Source organism: Populus nigra, chromosome 11, assembly GCF_951802175.1.
Source record: "Populus nigra chromosome 11, ddPopNigr1.1, whole genome shotgun sequence".
NCBI lineage: Eukaryota > Viridiplantae > Streptophyta > Magnoliopsida > Malpighiales > Salicaceae > Populus > Populus nigra.
In genome coordinates, this window is record NC_084862.1 from 10,643,945 (window position 1) to 10,663,524 (window position 19,580).

At 33.1% G+C, this 19,580-nt stretch overlaps 2 protein-coding genes across 11 annotated transcripts; both read right to left on the reverse strand.

Moving 5' to 3' along the window:
• Positions 1–8,007, reverse strand: LOC133668441 (BTB/POZ and MATH domain-containing protein 4-like). Of its 3 annotated transcripts, XR_009833711.1 has the most exons (5): positions 7,489–8,007; positions 6,571–6,916; positions 5,411–5,690; positions 4,659–4,760; positions 269–497 (listed from the first exon to the last, which is right to left on the reverse strand). XR_009833711.1 is itself a non-coding variant. In XM_062088291.1 (4 exons), exons 1-4 carry the CDS (start codon positions 7,878–7,880, stop codon positions 235–237), a joined length of 1,281 nt encoding a protein of 426 aa, XP_061944275.1. In that variant the 5' UTR covers positions 7,881–7,999; the 3' UTR covers positions 1–234. The 3 variants fall into 3 exon arrangements, 2 of the variants coding, with proteins under 2 accessions (XP_061944275.1, XP_061944277.1); XM_062088291.1 differs by lacking the exon at positions 4,659–4,760 and having other exon boundaries at positions 1–497; positions 7,489–7,999; XM_062088293.1 differs by lacking the exon at positions 4,659–4,760 and having other exon boundaries at positions 238–497; positions 5,415–5,690.
• A 1,681-nt stretch (positions 8,008–9,688) lies between these two features.
• LOC133668209 (uncharacterized) lies at positions 9,689–18,588 on the reverse strand. Of its 8 annotated transcripts, none has more exons than XR_009833649.1 (11): positions 18,372–18,585; positions 18,212–18,250; positions 17,438–17,651; positions 17,175–17,332; positions 16,941–17,086; positions 15,611–15,673; positions 15,381–15,473; positions 14,717–14,878; positions 13,016–13,102; positions 11,444–11,634; positions 9,689–10,240 (listed from the first exon to the last, which is right to left on the reverse strand). XR_009833649.1 is itself a non-coding variant. In XM_062087976.1 (11 exons), exons 1-10 carry the CDS (start codon positions 18,454–18,456, stop codon positions 13,030–13,032), a joined length of 1,119 nt encoding a protein of 372 aa, XP_061943960.1. In that variant the 5' UTR covers positions 18,457–18,581; the 3' UTR covers positions 11,498–11,634; positions 13,016–13,029. The 8 variants fall into 8 exon arrangements, 4 of the variants coding, with proteins under 4 accessions (XP_061943960.1, XP_061943958.1, XP_061943962.1 ...); XR_009833648.1 differs by having other exon boundaries at positions 11,469–11,634; positions 18,372–18,584; XM_062087976.1 differs by lacking the exon at positions 9,689–10,240 and adding an exon at positions 13,479–13,564 and having other exon boundaries at positions 11,498–11,634; positions 18,372–18,581.
• Positions 18,589–19,580: the final 992 nt, after the last annotated feature.

Below are 19,580 nucleotides of genomic sequence, written 5' to 3' on the forward strand. Positions count from 1 at the left end.
TAGAAGAATATTAGAAAATCACCTTTTCTGGAGAGAAATCACAAGTTCATCGGATAAATTACAAGTTCTTACGAAAATGTCTTCGGCTGTATTTGCAACACCAAGGGAGGATACACATTTCTATCACGGAGACAATGTTTTCATACTGTTCCTTGTCTTCCTCCTACCTCTTTCCCGGTTACTTGCCCATCCCTTTCCACCGTTGTCAAAATACAAATCAAGGTTAGTTTCATGTCATTCTTCTTGCCTAGGACTCCTTCCATTGCTATTTTCAGGTTGAGCCCACAAGTTTTGGCTCCTTTCCCCTCCATTTTCCCATGGTTGCCTGACACTCCTATCATTTGTATCACCTCCATCTGAGAACTGCCCCCAAACGCTTCGGCTCTTTCCACCTCCACTGACATCCTCCTCACATCCTGCCACGGTTTTTAGGAGCTCAGATTGCAGTAGTGGACAGTTCTCTTTCAGATACTCAAAACCATCAGACTGCACAACAGCTGCATCAAATGATACAATCAGAACAAGCAAAACCCTGAGGAAAGCTTATATATAATAAAAATCCTAAGCTCCAATCCCTTTCCAAGTGACGTAGCCTTGGGACCTCCAGCACAAAACAATCCCAAAGGAAAAGAAAATGTGCCGGTATCAGTTCTATAATCACATCATCCCCCATTCATATGCCAGGCTTTAAAATTAGATAATAGGAGAAGAAATGGCATTATATTTGCCACCATTTATTATACCTGGGCAATCACGAAACACAAGTAACATCAGCAGTGAAAATATAAGTTATTTTTGGTGGCTGACAGGTAGCCAAAACACAAAATAATATACATATACAGAATGCAAGGTTGGCAAAAAAGAGCATTTTTATGCTCTTCGTCGGCAAAGAGAGTTATGGGAAGGAGTTCAAATATGGAAAGTCGGCAAAGAGAATTATGGGGAATTCAAATACGGGAAGCAAGACAACTTCCTTGAAGTCTTTTCACCTCAAGTAAATGTAACGATGGAAATTTTGATCAAACATAATGCATAAGTGCTATACATAGTCCACGGCCCTTGGCTCTACTATACTTCTGTAAATGGGATATAAGACAGCTTCACAGCTGTATTTGAGACAGGACTGCTTTTTAAAGCAATTCAGAGGACAAAACATAAAATGACTCATAAAAATGATAAACACAACTTTCTCATCTCCTTTATGTAAGCTCACTAAGACTATAGCATGGTCATACAAACCAGACTGTCAAACCATACTATAGACAAGAGCTTTTCCAGTTTGTTGGTTCCAATGGAGAGAGATGCAATGCAAAACAGTCAAAACCAGTTCAACCAGTGGCATTTGGAAAATGGCCAGCAAACTTTGTGATGGAAGTTGGAATTTGCTAAAATTTTAAAAGGTTGGTGTAAAACCCGGTCCCTGACTTCAGATCAAATGTGTCCAACATTGGACCATTGAACTTGCGTTACTTTTTTTGCTTTTAAGAATCTTTTTGCTTCCATTTCAAACAAATAGCTGTAGAGTAATTAAATAAAACAGAAACAAACCAGTAAAACTACATAGAAATTTTTAAATGACCTTGCACATATGAAGAAGCACCAGTGGCCTAATGGATACAGTATCTAACTCCTAAACAAGGCAACTGCTGGTTGATTACCATTGGGTGTGCATTTTCAAGTTGAAAAGGAAATAAGTTAAGGCATTTCCTTACACAAGTTTAGACTATATTTTTTCTTACTAAACATCAAATAAAATTACGAGAAAATAACAAAATAAACCAGTTTATTTCTATTTAACTATGTCAACTAACTAGACTATCATTTGGTAGTTTGGGATGAAAAGAAATGGGAAAGATAGTGATGAAGCAAGGGGTTTTCTTAGGGGCACCTAAGTGCATGCAAATAAAAAGTCAAGTGTGAAAGAAATAGAAATAGATAAACTAATGCAATGTTGAGAATGCAAAAACTTTGTTTTTTTTTTCTTTTTTTAGTTTTCTTTTCTTTTATAAATGTTCACAAAAAGATAATGGATGCGTACAACAGGAACAGGAATTTCTAAATTTTGTAAATCATGTAATTAAGTTATTATTTAAGAAGCTTCCAATCCTAGTATTTGCAATGAGCAGGTTTTTATTATTATTGCTAACTTGGTCGGGAGTTCTATGTCAGGATTTCCTTTCTTATTTCAATTCTTAAACATTTTGGCGTGCCTACAATAACATAGGCCATTTAATAAATGAAAATGTGTTGCGAAATTTCCTTTATTCTCATGGATTTCATGAGCATAGCTTTAAATGGATTCAAGAAGCACCCCTATTGAATTTCAAGAGTTTAACATTGTGGACTCATGGTTTGTACCTTCCCGCTCCTTATCCTACTCAAATACTTCATTAGATCCTAGCTAAAAAGTAATAAATATATGGTGATAAGCAACAATATTTAGAAATCCATACAAACATGAAAGTTTAGAGAATAATTTCAGGACGGATGAAGATAGAAGCTGGCAAATTTTACAGGAACATAATGAAATAAATAACTTTGAAGTTGAATAGAATTACATATCTTGCCATTGTGTCTATTCATGTAAATTTTATTAAGTTTTACTCGTGATGTGTAGCATTATCCTTTCAAGATTCTAAAACTTGTCGAGGATTTGGTAATGCTACTCAAAAAATAAATAGCCTTCAGAACAACTGAGATCCAAATCATTTGAGAATAGCTTCTGGTCTGATGTAAAAAAGAAGGTTGCAATAATGAAAGGGGTACTGAGAATTTGTTTAATGAAACAAGGGATGAATTGACATCCATTAGGCAATCAAAAGATTCTTTGTAAAAAGGAAAGAGAAGAAAGCAAGCACATGTTACAATAGCTTGGTGAGATGATTCTTCATTTGATCAATTTCATGTTTTCTAACAGCTTAAGATGATTTTTTTATGTCCCATATAAAGGCCATAAATAAGGAATCATGACCATTACAAATCTAAATTAATTTCTTTAATGAGCTACAACAAGGAAAATGAACACTGAATTTCCCTCGACCGCAATTTGCTAAAAATAAGGAAATAATTAGCTGTGATATTACAAGGAATTTTTATTTTTCATGTCTATATTATATGGGTAGGGTTGAGGGAGGGAGGAAATTAAAGTGCAGCAAAACCAAATTAGTTGCCTTTAAATATTTTATGCAACTCTCAATGCATGTGTGGGTGTGCAAATTTGCTTGCATGCTGGATGTTGCTGGTGGTGGAAGGATGATAGTATGGAAGAATTAATTTTCCTAAACACATAAAAAGTAAATTGAGAAAATATTCTGAATTTGGATAGGGAAATTGCTGGGTGAAATCTTAAAAGCATTTGTAAAGGCTAAAAAGAGTTATACAATTGATTTTGGAAACAACAAAAGCTACATCCCCCAATGCTCCTGTTAGAAAATAATATAAATCATTTCTTCATGTCTTACCTAACAACTTAAGCTTTCAGGTTGAGAGGTTTTTTGACATAGTATCAATGACTTGACCAAACGATCATAAGTTCGAATCTCACCAGCTTCATTCTATCTTCTAATTAAATTAATTTATAACATAAGGTAGTGTGACTATATACAAATTTCAAGCTCAAAAAGCTTTCACTTAAAAGGATGTGTTAGAGAATAATATATATTTTATCTTGGAGACTCACCTAATATCTTAAGCTTTTGAGTTGAAATTGTTCTTTGACATCCTCGCCAAAAAAAAATGAAAGAAAAAAAAACACAAAAAGAAATCACTTACCCACCACATATGGGTGCCAAGCTATATGGAGGCTCAGTCTCTTAGAAGCGATAAACCTTAGAAGAAGGAACAAAATTGATAATCTTTCTTTTTACCAATTTAGGAGGACAAAGAAGGTAACATAGTATATCTTCTAGTTAGATAATGGAAACCATTTAGGATCAGCAGATTTACTATAAGGAAATTTCATAAGTTAAAATTATGTTGTTGATAAGAACAACTTCTCTAAGTGAATATTCAACAAACATTTCTTTCCCTTTCGATCTTATACCACCAGTTTGAGGAGAACTACATAGATCCTGAATGTATATTGGACTGCCATCCTTTTACCTTACTACTTATAATCCAGACAAGAGGTGATGGTTACCTAACAACCTTATTCATTTCTCTAGATCATCATACCAACCCAAACATGCTCCTAGATATGGCAATGTGCAATACAGTTCTCTTTCAGGCCATATCTTTGTCACATGATTTTTTCTTTTTAGGTTCTTTTCAAAACAAAGACTCACATATTCAAAAAAGTGCCTTTACATGATACAATTATGGGTATAAATAATACTGTCCAAGGAAATCAGCTATGATAATTCAATCTGAAAGGCTATACTTAGTATGTAGTTTTCAGGTACTACATATTGCCTCTAAATTGCATGTCCTGCTCATTTCAAACAAGCCTAAAATATAAAAACTCGGCTTTATTTATACTTCATTGCATACAATTATGTACAACAAACAAAAGATAAGTTACCCTACATCTAAGTCAGTTGGTCAGCATGAAATGTGTCTAGAATTCCCAACCACTAGATACAGCTTTAGAAAAGACCCCTCCCCTCTCTACAAATGCACATAAACAAAGACATGCATCAGTGAAAAGAAAGAAAAACAACCTTTATGCATCCCACCAGAGAAATGAAGTAGTTTTCTTGAAATCCAAAAACTGTCCCTCCAGCCAAAATTTCTTTTATCACCACATGTCATTTGCACTTAAGCTGTATCATTATTCATGTGAGCAAACTAAACTTGGTTATAATTTGCAAGGTTGCATGTGACTTACTTGCTAGACCATCTAATCCACTCCAACAACAATAATTCAGCATTTAAAGAAAGAAAAAGAAAAAGAAAACTGACAGGTTAGTAATACCCCCCCCCTCCTCCCCTCTCATATAAGAAATTCTTATGTGCTTTCTATTCAAGAAAGCCTAAATTAGAATGACTGCAACAGAAATAGTCATAATTCATTTGATCTCTGTAAGAATGACTTTGCCTCGAATAAAAGCCAACATTGAAGAGAGAAAAAGGGAGTTGAAAACTATAGTCTATAAGCCACAAAACCCGTCCCAATAGTTGATGCAAGAGAGGATACAGTAACAGAACAAGTAACTCAGAAACCATCAGATGCTACTCACAAAAGAACTGCATTTTAGGGCCACAAACATATAAATGTTGCTAAGATCATTGAAATGATGGTCTAACTCTGTACAACCTGAATATATGCAACGGATATACCAAGTGTGGCTAGTCAGTTAATCACATGAACAACAAAAATTCAAGAAAACATCATTTTTGCAGTTTGTGTAAAGCAATGTCCAAACTGTTCTATATAGAAATCTTGAAAACGAGAAATAAAACAAGAACATACCTACAAGATTTTCAGCAGAAAATTTTAGGCAAACAGACTTCAAATCCATAGCATGGTATCGATCAGCCAGGGCAAGAATCTTGGCAACAGAACTCACAGATATATCCTTGCAGAGTACAGCCTCACACATAAGTCTGAGTCTAGGTAAGTCATATCTGTCTGCTGCCTCCAACAATTTTGCAGTTAATGTGTCAAACACAGATATCACAGAAGTTGAACTAGAAGCAGAAAGTTCCTCGTCTTCAATTAGATCATCTTTGTATATGAAATGTAGCAAAGCCTGGACAATAGACATGCAAGAAGATATTAAAAAACACGGCCGAAAAATTCTCTTTCCCTCCATTGTAGGCCACACATATATTTACTATGAATGGCCCCTTTATATTTGATATCCAAATATTTCATGATTTTACAGGTACCAAAACTCATTTCACAGCTTAAATTTCATATCTGCTTGTTTTTGAGACAAGCATTACATTGTGAATAAACATGATGTTCTTCATACATATTTCATGACACATTTCTTTACAATCCCAAATAAGTCTCATAAATGTCATCAAAAACATCTAAGAGAGGGAAATGGTCAAATTAAAATCTTCTCTTGTCATTTCTGATCCTCAGCTCCATTCAGCAGTAAGCACTTTCTGAGATCAAATCAAAGGGCTTCGGAACTCCATGGGGTAACACTAATGATTTAGCTTCTGTGTTTTTCTGCAGCAGAGACTTGGCAAAATTCCCTGGCTGATAAACAGCAGTACTGAGAAGCTCGTTTGTTTTGGTACACTGTTATTTCAAAGGATACCTTGCTCTCCTATTCTGATGTTTATAACATTATCGTCCTTTGTAACCCAAAAATAAAAATAGAAATAAAACTCAAGTTGAAGGATGTATCTTAGCGTAAAAACTCAATTCTATGCATTACAAGCGGATGATTAATAGAATATTTTAACCAAACTTGGCAAATTTTGAATTATGTCTGTATTTTGTCTACATAATTACTTAACTGACCTAAGACAAAACCTTCAAAGACTAACATAATCTTTAGAGCAAATAATTTCCACGACTGCACCAAAAATGTAAATTGAGCTCTAAAATAATGCATGCTTCAAACATATAATTCATTATTTAAAGGTAAAGCAGAACACTCCAAGAAATGATACCTTGAACACCTTAGGTTCTATATCTGAAATAACTATTTCGCTGTTATCTTCCTCCATTGCATCAAGAAGTTCATTTTCAAATACAGGAGACCGAGCAACCAATACCAACTTGTGAGCATGAAACTTTTGCCCTTGCACATTGAAAATGATATCAGAACAATCTTCATTCTCCAATAGCATACCAAAATGGTCTCCAATATCTGATTCAGGGACCTTTATAGAGTGCAATCTAGAGCAATCAGTTGCAGAAACCACAACACCAACAGTGCAGTGAATTTTCAAGCAATCATCTTTTAGAAAATCTGACGATTCAAGCATTGCTCGTCTGAAGAATCGCTTGTAACCCCTGGAGGGGGGCAAAGGGCACACATTTAGCTATAGGAACTGGAAACCATTCCATACGCTAACAACCAATTCCAACAAAATAAAAGGTAAAAACACTGAAAATTGTATCAGCAAAGAATCTATAGATCACTTAAAACTTTAGATGTTCTCAGCCGTAAAATTGAAAATACAGAAAATGCCATTTTATCACCAAAGTCAACTCTAATATTCCATTTCAATAAATAAAACAGCATATATCCTCTTAATAGTATAGGAGAGTTCCAAATAGCGGAAGAGCATTAATCCCACAAAGTAAACCACACAAAGGAAGACCATGAAAAAACCAACAACAATTTAAGTGGCAGCGTCTCATCTGCAAGCGGGGCTCAGAATTAGATCACTCGGAAAATGCATTCGTACAAATTAGCACGGCTCATAAATAACATCAACCCGCCCGCAAACAAACTCTATTTTAAATTCAATCACTCTACTCTATCATGCAATTGATTCTACTCAAGATCCCAAGTTCTTCTGATGCCTAATTAGGAAACTACAATAAAAAAGAAAAAAAGAAAACCCAGAATCTTATTATACCACATGCTGCCGCGATACTTGAGGGTATAGGGTCCACTCTCGAGGGAGCGATCAAAGTGACTATGAACTTTATGTTTGCCTTTACCACTCTGATCAATCAAGGTGAGCTCGAAAAGGGCACGAACATCGGTGCCTTCGCTAGCAAGAGCGATGAAAACAGAGACATAAGCGGAATGGTCTTCAGGGTTTTTGCCATCTGGGTAGAAATAAATTGCCCACTGATAACCACCAACAGTGAAAGTCTCGCTAGCTATGTGTTTCCCTACACCAATTCCTTTGGCTAATGAATAGCCTTGAATTGTGAATTTGTGGGACCCGTTTACTGTTTCTGTTATGGAGAGCGAAGAGGTCGGGGATGTGCATGCCGGTGGTGACGAGGTGGTGGGTGGCATTGAGAAAGGAGAAGGGAGCGTGTTGGGTGCTGGGAATTTGAGGGGAAGTTTTTTTCGATTTTTGAAGAAGAAAGAGAGGGTGTGGTTAATTTTATAAAGAGAGGGTGGGGCCTGCCGGCCTGCATGATGAGGAACGATGGTGGGTGGTGGGCGTCCTTTCTTCTAAAGTTGTTTGATATATTACATTAAGGTTTTCAATTCTGATAGGTATTTTGTTTTTTTAATTGAAATGAAATGTTTTAATTTTGAAATATTTTAACATGCTGTTTTGAAATTGTATTATATATATAATTTAATAAATTAATTATAAATTATGCAATACAAATATAATATCAAACTAATATAATTTAAAATATTTTTAAATAATCAAGATTAAATAGATCTTTAACTTAAACAAAATATTAAAATATTATAAAAGTAAAATGTTTTAACACAAATATTTTAAATATAAAATTAGATCAATGTTATCAAGGCTAATGGAATCTAAAGCATCCCTTGTTTTCCTCAAATTCCTACAAAGTATAAACATGAAAAAAAAATAACATGAATATAAACCATATATATTAGTGATAAATCTAATTTTAAAAAATTAATATTATTGTTAATAAAAATAGTAATAATAATTTTAAATATTATTATTAATATTATTGTTATTGAAAATAGTAATGAAAATGAGTTTTTTATGCTTGGGTGATTTAATTAATGAAATTGAACAAGGTTAAATTTGATTCAATGACTTTTCAAGAGCGGAACGGAATATGTGGAATGGAACTGGAACATTCCAGCCGAAATTTAGCTAAAAAATCCAGAACGAACCAAGATTTAAAATGAGATGAAAATTATTCCGTTTTATTCCGTTTTTTGAATTGATATGGAATGTTTTGGTCATTTTAGACGAAACAGAACGGAATTGACAACTTTGATTATCATAGCTTATTTTTTAATATGGTACAGTGGTAAAAGATATTGTTTTTAAAAGTATTTTTTATTTTAAAATATATTAAAATATTATTTTTTATTTTTAAAAAAATATTTTTAATATTAATATATTAAAATGATCTAAATATATTAAAAATATATTAATTTAAAATAAAAAATCTAAAAAAAATAAATATTTTAAAAAATGCTTCCAAAACACCATATTAAACACTGCCTAAGAGAATGTTTGTTTTTATTTTTAAAAAATATTTTTAAAATGATTTAAAAATATATATTATTTTATTTTAAATTAATTTTTTATATATTTTAAAATTATTTTGATGTTTTAATTTTTTAAATATATTAAAAAAACACTTTAATAAACCATTACTATTTTAAGTAACCTTTTAAAATTACAATCAAAACAGCATTTCATAATTTTTTTTAAAATAAATTTATTTAAAATAAATTTTTCACTGTCACACTCCCAGATATTCCTTGATCCAATTGGTTTTGAGATTTCAATATATAAATGTCAAAATTACGAGATTCATTACTTATAATTAACTTATCAAGACAACCATTTTATTTACTAAACTCCATCACCTTGCCAATGGCTACATGTTCATGGATGGATTTGACACTTGAAAGAAAATTCTTTTTCTTTTTCTGCCTCTTCTTGCTTTTGCTTTTGCTTTTGAATTTTAATACGTGTTTAATAATAATAATAATAAAAAGTTATAGTTAAAAAGTATTCAACTGTATAATTAAACTTAATTGACAACAACCACAAGCATCAATTGATGGTGGAATCAACTTTTTTTTTTTTTATAGTGTAGTGGGAGTAGAAGCACCTCCCACCGCATATTACCATCCAAGCAAGCAGAAAGTAATCAAGAACTAACAATGGCTTTCCCTTCTGTGCACAACTGTGATTTTTTACTTATACAAGGTAACCTTGCATGTCCTTAGGAGATTAATTCTGGAAACAAACTGTTAGCCAAATGGTTGGCTAATCCTAGAAAAAAATCCATTCGGCTTGTTGGTGCAGCAAACTACATTTCCTAAACTAGTGTCACCTCCAACACAATCTAAATACCTGATCCCTGATTGCTACCGTGATTTCTCTGGTCCATTCAGCGCCGATAAAGGCCGCATGGTATGCCACTCCCAGCAACAGTCTCGCCTGTCAAGTCTGATTCACTTCCCACCATTTCTTCCGAGCTATAATCACTTGGAAGGAGTTGAATCCGATCAGCATTCTCGATGATCCAATTGGTGACTTCCGGTGACGCTGCCCCTTCGGCCACAGCTTGGTGTGTTGATTCCCTGGTGAAATCCTCCCGCTGTTGTGAACTTCTTTTGCTTTGGTGTCTTGTGGAAGGTTGAGTAGTAATCCTGTTTATCTACTGTTGCCGAATGAGAAGATGGTGATACCAAACCTGCCAATGCCAAGAAAAGAAACTCACACTATGCTACAAGGTTGAGAAATGACAAGGATTCAGCACCTTGCTGAATGATCCAAAAACATTTTTAAAGAAAGACAATGGAAAATAAATGAACAAACATGTCATCGATTAGAAGCATAAAAAAATTGCTCAGGAAGCATCTGAATTTGCTATTTTATATCCGATTGAAGAATAGGAAATAAAAACTATACACTTGATGTAGCAGGGAATGCACGCAGATCAGTTATCTACATGTACATTCTATCCAAGTAAAGAGTAAATAACAAGATTTTTTGCCCTGAAATCTCAAGAATTTCCGGTCATCATCAGGCAAGGAAACTCTAAATGTTTCTGAAACCTACTGGGGGGCACATTTATAACAGAATTCAAGGACATAAACAATTATGAAACAGTTCTATTAATAAATCTTTTAGAATAAGCACGGAAAGTGCCAGAACAGATGACATCAATGGTACATATGGAGAATTATTTGGGGAAAAGAAAATGAACCATATCAGTTTTAGCTTAAATAATGAAAAATGCTAATGCAACAACTAGCACATACATGAGATATGAACTACCAAACTGATAGTTTGATAGCCGGAGAGCTGGTTGATTGCAGCAATATAAATACAGAGCCAGCAAAAAAAAAATGAAAGTAAAAACAAGAAAGTAGATACAATTGTAGAAATCAAATTGGTTTGTGTTCATCGCTAATTATATCATAACCTAATCATAATTAAGTGTTTTCTAAATAATATATATATATATATATATATAATAAAAAGAATTAGGCTCATGTATTTTGGACTCTTATTAATTGAATCAATTTTTTCTTAAGCCCATTTGGTCCTTGACTTGAAGATTTTGGCCTAAATTCAAGACCAAAGTATAGATAGATAGATAGATAGATAGATCATATAATAATAATAGCAATCAGGATAACTGTGAACAAATTTAAATATTTTGGGACTGCCTTGCCTTGTATTGTCAAAATTATTTTTAGAATTCTTTCACATTTTTTTGTGAATGAAATAGGATTGTTTTATATGAATTCTTAGGTCAGAGATTGTTTCATATTTAGCATCAGAGCATATGGCTAAAGTGCAATTGTAGAACAAGGACAAAATAAGCAAGAAGATTCTAATCCATTGGCTCATATTTACTGTGACCAATTTGAGCAACAAAATCGTGTACCTGTATTGTGGTTCTAGCTACTCACCTTTAACAGGGGAGTTGGTCCTAGCAGAAGAGCTTTTTGGACTGTTGCGCATCTTCCTCTGGGGGCTCATTGCTCCTGACCTGCTAAGGAATTCAGCAGTCTATATCTTGCCACCTGTCCTGTGGGCTGGACCCAAGCACGCGCACCCCCAGAATCTGATTGATCCCTGCATGAAATCACAGTTGAGTTCTGGAGTTAAATGCTAATACACGAAGTAAAATATTTAGAACACATACAAACAAACAAGTCTTTCACAGGCACTTTACAAACAGAGAATAATACAACCTTGTTTATACCATCTGAAATGTGTCCAACTTCACCTTTTTTTTCAAAAAACTTCAACTCTACTATAGGATGTCAAGATGACATTGACCAAATTCAACATCTGTTGATTAAACTTTATGAACAAGGAGCGGCAAACCCTGTAACGTTTTTTATTTTTCCGGAACAAATCACCTCCAAACATATGGGCAAATAGGACAAAGATTTTTTTATATATAATTTTCATATAAAAGTCTTTCAAAATTTCAGCAAAATCTTCCCTATACCGGAAGGTCCCAAGTTATCAACATATAACATGTTTACACTTTTAATATCCCACATTTCATAACTCAATCATGACCTAGTCATCCTGAATCTCAATCTCACAACCATTATCATCATTTCAACCATAATATTTATAACATACATTGAACAACATTTATCATTATAAAGGGATAAATAAAGGGATAAATGAGATAAACATGCATACATGGAACATGGTTATATGAATTTCAAAGTTAAGTTTATCTACTCAAATTTTAACATTAATTATACAAATTAAGTTATACAAATGTTTCATTATTACAAAATACAAGGATATACTCCCTAAACTACATAACAAAAAGTGAACAAAAGCTAGAATCTACTCCTGTCGTGCATGCTATGGTCCTGAAACAAGATACACATTATTAAAACATGAATATCACAATAAGCATAGTAACACAAATATTCAATAATTTAAAAAAGGTAGACATGTATTTTTATTCTATTCACTTCTCCCTTTTTGTTTCCATTGGAACTCTTTCTCATTCAACTACTAAAATTGTTTCATCTTCCATTTCCAACTTCCATTCAAGATTCCATAAAAGCAACCACATCTATTACCGCCTAACACATTATTGATACCAATTTCATCAGTATCATCATCACCTCATAGGCATCGATGCATAACAATCTCCTTACTCAAGACCCTAACATACACTAAATATATATTAGCCAATGAATAGTGATCCCCTTACCCGAGATCCTAACATACACTAAATATATATTAGTCCATGCCACATATCACACTTCTTATTTTCTATGTCAGCAATACTTCCATCACTTGGCAATTCACACAAAAGACCACTCACCTTGAACACATATACATTCGGGATACTATCCGAAATAACAATGTCATTACGCAAACTTTCATATAATATCTAACATTCGCTAATTCACATTTCACCTCAATAACATGTTAAATCATGAAATTTAACTAAGAAGCATAGGTGCGGATCACCTACCTGCAGTAGAAGCTCTACTCGTGCTCCGTTGTTGCTGACTCGTGCTCCGTTGCTACTGCTATTGCTGCACCATGCATGTGGTCCCTCCTATAATCACATGCATATCTCATAAATTATCCTCATTCAAGGATACATTTCATATTAACAACCAATATAGGTCTTTATTTATTTAAATTTGTACATGAATTTCTTCAATCTTATTTTCCATTTATTTAGTTTGCAATTTACGCAAACATTTATTTCCCAGGGTTTACAACCACCCATCCAAATAACTTTTCTTAAGACCATTGTGATGCACAATGTAGATAATTTGCTAAAAAATGTTTCACAAGGCAATTAATTTGTTTTAGATTCCAAATACTAATTTGATACAAAATTTACCAACTTTTTAGCGGAATGCATCCACTTCAAAACAACACTACTAAGAAAAAAAAGGAAAGGACAGAAAAATTATAGTACTCACATTCGATACCACCACTTTAAAATAAGAGTGCAGATTGCCCAAGAAGAAAACAAGGCAACCATTGCTAAAGGAGTATCAAGAGTGCTCTGAGAAAGAAGAGGAAAACAGGAATATGAAAGGTCACACATCAGTCATCACTCAAATCTGCTGTCAAACAAAATTTGTCCTTCAAATAACTACAAGAGATTTACTTCACTTGCATCAGAAGATAAATGAGCTAAGAAGAAAAAAGCTAAGCTAGTAGACACAAGAAGATTGTAATAGAATGACAGTGTACACAGTGCCTAAGGCAGTGAATGATGATGGTGCTTTTTGAATAAAGTCGAGTCTATACTACATGGATTCTGGAGTGTGAAGAGGATGTATGCAAGTTCACAGACTCATCTTATCCCATAGTCATAGGAAAATAAGGCACAATTATTGGAAGGATCAAAGAATTGCCTTACAGGGCGAAACTAAGGCCAACTGGCCACAACGGAATTCAGCACAAAGCAGAACACGGTGAACAGAAAAGCAGCTTTAACCAACACAAGTACACAACCCAAGACATAATATAATTATCTAACATGATCTAAAGGGCTGGCTAACAACAATCAAAGTCTGTTGAGGCATCACCTCATCCTCTATAAGATTCTTTGTCCAATAATAGTAGTAACTTGGGGAACATCATACAATAGAAGTAAGTCACAGATAACCAATTACCATTCTCTCACTTTCTCTTGTCAAAACAGATAACTGGATACCTTTGAATAGGTAGTAAGGTCTTGTTAAGTGATTAAAGCTTGCATCATTGGCCCTTTAGTAGCCTCTATCTTCCCCAAAAAAACTTTTTTCTAGGTGATTTATAAAGCTTTTCTTCTTTAATGACATCTTCTACTATCTAAAACATTAAAGCTTTTTTGTGTTCATGCACTAAAGTAACCCCCACCCCCCTCTTTTTTTATATATAAATTAAACAAGTCCCCTCATGCATCTGTGGACTGTGGTGGCATAAGAGATTTATCCATGCAACAAACGGAGGGTATTCATTGTAAATAGGTGAACTTCATTATCCACGCCATCATCATGCATGGGTTATAGTTGTATTTATATGTGTGGATGTACAATGGGGCACAGGTATATCTGTAAAATGCTGCAGCTGTATGATGATTCTTCAATTTTGAGGCATTTGAACAACTTTAGAAATCTTTGTTTAGTTCAACATTGTGCAATGGAATCAACCTGGACACATGTCATACCTGGAAAATAAAGGTGGATGCAATAATGCGTGTTGCCCATTTAACAAACTGAGCTACTTCATCATCCACGCTCCCATCCTTTGAGATTATAAATTTCCTCACCATCCAGTACCCTAAACCAGCTCCTGCAAGAACAATCCCTACTAATACAAATATGTAGACCTGTAGTGAAATAGGGAAAGGTCAGAAAATAACAGTTAGGAAGAAGCAAATAAAGAATAAACTTTATGTGAAGAATAATATAGTAAAAAGGATCACATGCACACAATTGGTTCTCCCCTTCTTTTCTTTGTGTATAAGTGCTTTGAGAGAAGGGGATTTTGAATTAAGTAAAAGCTGTATCTCTCTTTTTTTATCAAAATTTTTAAATATTATCTGAATAAATCACATTTATCAAAAGAAGAAAGTAATGCCAAATATGTGTCTTAAGAAGCCTATTAGAACAGCCAACGTAGCTTGTGGATAATTCTATGGATATTCCAAAAGAAAATATGAGAAATTGAAGCTGTTGGCATTAGGTACCCAAAAGATTTAATGCAGTATCAATATGGGAGTGCTTGCATGGTGAGATGGTGTTCGTTGCAGGAATGGCTCTAAAACATTGATTCCCTTGAATCTGTAATTGCAAGTAAGCTATAAAACTCTGCAAAAGAGAAAGGCTTACTGGATAGTGCATCTCTTCACTCAGCCCAAAATTGACAAGAATCGAATTTACCAGAATTGAAGTTTGATGTAAAACAAAAGTGCCAGCTCCAAGCTGCACCAGAGATGGATAGAAAGATAGCTATGCATCACAGACTAAAGAAAAAAGAAAATTATCTGAAAAAAGGGAGCAAGTGCGAAGAAATGATAAGAAGATATTGGAACTTACAGCTAAAGTAAAAGCAAACTCACCACTGATCCATACATGGAAAGATAGAAAAAGTTTTTCCTTCCAGTTGACAACAATTTCATTCCCTGGATCATTAGAGCAAAGGAAAACATAATAAGTGTATCTATAAAATGTTGAGCTGAAAAACTAAGATGAAATATAGAATCGCAAAATTGCAGGCATTGAATTGTAACTTGAATATATTAAAAGCATATTAATGTTCAGGAACATCAGTGATATGACCAAAATATATTATAACAAAACCAACATCAATGTTCCAGAGTGATGCTATTTGAAAATAATATTCCTAAGCAATATTATAAAATGTTGTTTTAATTACCAAAAGAAAAAGAAAAAAAACTGTTCTGTCGAAACTTCCAACTTTTTTTCAGTGAATAGATTGAGGCACGGAAACCAAAAGCCAGCCAAACTAGCACCTTCTTGAATCTTGAGTGATAATCAAACTCTACAGGGTTGACCTCTTGCAACATATTAGTTTTAGCATCAAATCCAATGGAACTTCAGAAATCCAGAACAATTTTTTTACTTGGACAGTATATGTTGATAACAAACACCACAAATCAGTGAAATGAAATAGCAAATGGATTCAATTGAAGAATAGTCTAGGGAATCCAATTTTGAAAATTCATGAGGATGCCACTAAATATCCATTCTGACACAAGGAGGCTGCATAATGCACCATGCGTGCAAATGCAATTCCATACAACTCAAGTCCCTAAAAGCAGCTGGCTTAGCTAACAAAATATCATGGCAATCCCCTTCATTATAAGCTCTAGGTGTGAAGGCCCCATTTGGCTTGGTGCATGTTAGGTAGAACAATCAACACGGAATGCAAACAGCCCATTCCATGAAGAAAATATTTCATTTCTTCTGGGACAATCACAAACACTTTTTTGATTATGGATCTACTACCAGAAATTCAATGCTTAATCTTAGCATTAAATGTGTATCCCTAAATTATCTCATATTTCAATTATTCAACATTTCATTTTACCAAGTTCAATGTTAGTCAAATTAGTTAGCATTTATATGTTTTGATGCAGCAACAACATGTTATTTGCCAACATTTGTATGTTTTGTTAGGGACATACACGGGTTCCATATCTATCACTATTTATCCACAACTCAATCAGGGACATACTGGCACATTTGGAACCTTAACCAATATTTCAAGTAAATAACATCAGTGCTCAAGAAATTTTATTGAAAACTGTTTTTGGGTTATGCATTTGAAACCAATTTGATGATACCACATTGGCAAAGAGAGAAGAAAAAAAAACATTGGAGAAAGGGGGAGAAAGATCTGAAAACAACAAAACCAAACTTATGTACCTGAAAAAGAAGGAATATAATGACCAGAAAAAACCCAATAGCCATTGAAGTGCAATAATAAAAGGGAACCCAACTGCTGACAATTGATGCCAGCAATAGTAAAACAAATCCAGCTGCTAGACACATGAGGCGCCATTGCTGTAAATCTGCGGAAACGACAATTAATCAGAATCAGTAAAGGAAATTTCAATACAGTGAAAAAACGAACATGACAGGGAACAAGGGGAACCAAACCTTCATCAACAGCGATTGAAACAGATCCAGAAGTATCACCAGCGAACTTTACATCAACATATCTCTCCACATAAGGAGACATGGCAGTTCTCCACAGCCCGTTCTGAACAGCCCTCCAATCATCCTTTTCACACTGGCATAATCCAAGGGAAGCATTCCTGCGAGTGCTCCATGGATGAGACAGAAAATTTTCACTCTGTAATAGGAAGTATATCAAACTGAGAAACAAGAGAGGCAGTAAAAGAGTCAAGAAATTCACTTACCGGTGAAAGCAAACCTGAATTTTGCTATGCATTCTCTCCGGTATTACTGCAGATGGAGCCAAAGTAACTCGAAATGAACTAGCATAACTACTGAGTTTCCATCTCGAGTGACCAGAAACTTTAACTCGTTCACAAAAGAAAACATCACGGCTAAACACATGCCCATGCAAGCGAGACGGGGTGACATCCAGAGCTGGATTCTCAGGGTCAAGAACTGTAATTGTAGAAAGCATTGTTAAGCATAAATCATTCAAAGGCCAAAAAAAAATCACTTAAAGTACAATAGAAGGTTAGAGACTTCAAAACAACTGTTTTTTTTTTTGAGAATTCAAAGAAAATGCTTTCAGTCACATGAAGAAAAACATAAATTAGCCAAACAGCACAAGGCAAGCTAGAGCTACCAATAAAGACCCAAAAGAAAACCACCCAGATAAGAGTTTTCTTCCAAAGTTTATGATATCAAGAAATTTCATATCCCGTTAAACCTTCCAAAACTCAAATGGCATAAGAAAAAGACACCTATTCAGCCACAATACGGCAACATTTCTTTATCGAACGAAATATTTTTACGTTCATCATCTGATTTAAATATCAAATCCACTAAATAATAATACCAAGCGTGCCTACCTGTAGTGATTTCTAACAAAACCCCATAAATAAAAATTGATATCTTATAAAACCTCAAATAATCCAATTAATTCTTCTTCACTATACTACAAATATCACAGCGTAAAATAAATAAATAAAAACATTAAATCCCATTAAAAAATATACTGTATGGATTTGAAATGCCAGCAGCCTCATCTCCAAAAGCTTGAAAAAGAAAAAGAAAAGGACCAGACAGCGACATGCAGTTTAATTTCCAAATATCACAACAGATCGTGATAATCAATCAGGAAGCGACCAAAACAAAGTAAGTAAGAAGGTTGATTACCTTTGAGAGTGGCACGTGAGAGGAACACAGAGGAGGCAAATATTAAAGAGTAAAGAAGGGTAAGAGAAGGAGAAGAGGAGCCCATTGTTGCTGCTGCTGCTCTCTCTCACTATTATTTGCGCGGCTTTATTATTATTATCTATTAATTAAGGAAATTTATATAAAAAAAAAAATTGAAGAAGCGAAAGGCAGTGAAAGCGCGCTTCAAATCAGTAACGACTCCTTTTTAAATTATTCCCATTCGCCGTTTTTTGTGTTTTCGTTGTTGTTTGTTTTTTAAAATGTTTTTTTTAATATATTAAAATAATAATTTTTTATTTTAAAAAATTATTTTTAATATTAATATATTAAAATAATTTAAAAATATAAAAAAAAATTAATTCAAAAAAAATTAATTATTTTAAAAACACTTTCAAATCAATACACCCTTAAATGCTTTGAACTTCTACTTTATACTTTTAAGTCTATTATTTAGATTTGTTTTCAGCGCTAAGCTACGTAAAAACAAAATTTAATATAAAAAATATATTAAAATAAAAAAAATTCAACAACTAAGTTATTAGTTTAATTAATAATTTAAATGATAAAAAAATAAAAAATAATAAAAAAAATGATTTAAGTCTATCTAAATTATCAAAAAATTAAATATTAAAAGGTAAAATTAAAAAAAAACTGTAAAACTTCATAATCATGAATATAAAATTAAAATACTCTTATAAAAAAAATAAAAAAATAAAGTTTGATTATTCATTTACAAGGAAACATCCATTGATTCTACTTCTCTATGTAATTGTGACGGAAATTGTGACGGAAAAGTACTCGGAGCAGGTTGGTTTTTTTTTTCACTTTGTAATTAAACTTTTAAATATTATACTTTATAATTGAGTTTTGAAATGTGGTAAAAAAATATAATAATGATAATTATAAATGACTAGATACTTTTCTTTTTAAATAATATTTTAAATTTAAATCTCGTAATGAAATATATTATCAGCTTTATTTTTTATTAAGCTAATTCAATTTAACAAGATTAATTAGAATCTAATAAACTTATAAATATCAAGGTTTAAATAAAAAAAATTTAACAACAGAAAAATCAATAAAAATACTTATTTAATTATAAAATTATTATTATTATATTTGAAATAATAATTAAAAAGCTATAAAGCTTGAAAATAACAAAATATCACTTGAAAAAAAAAAAGAAAA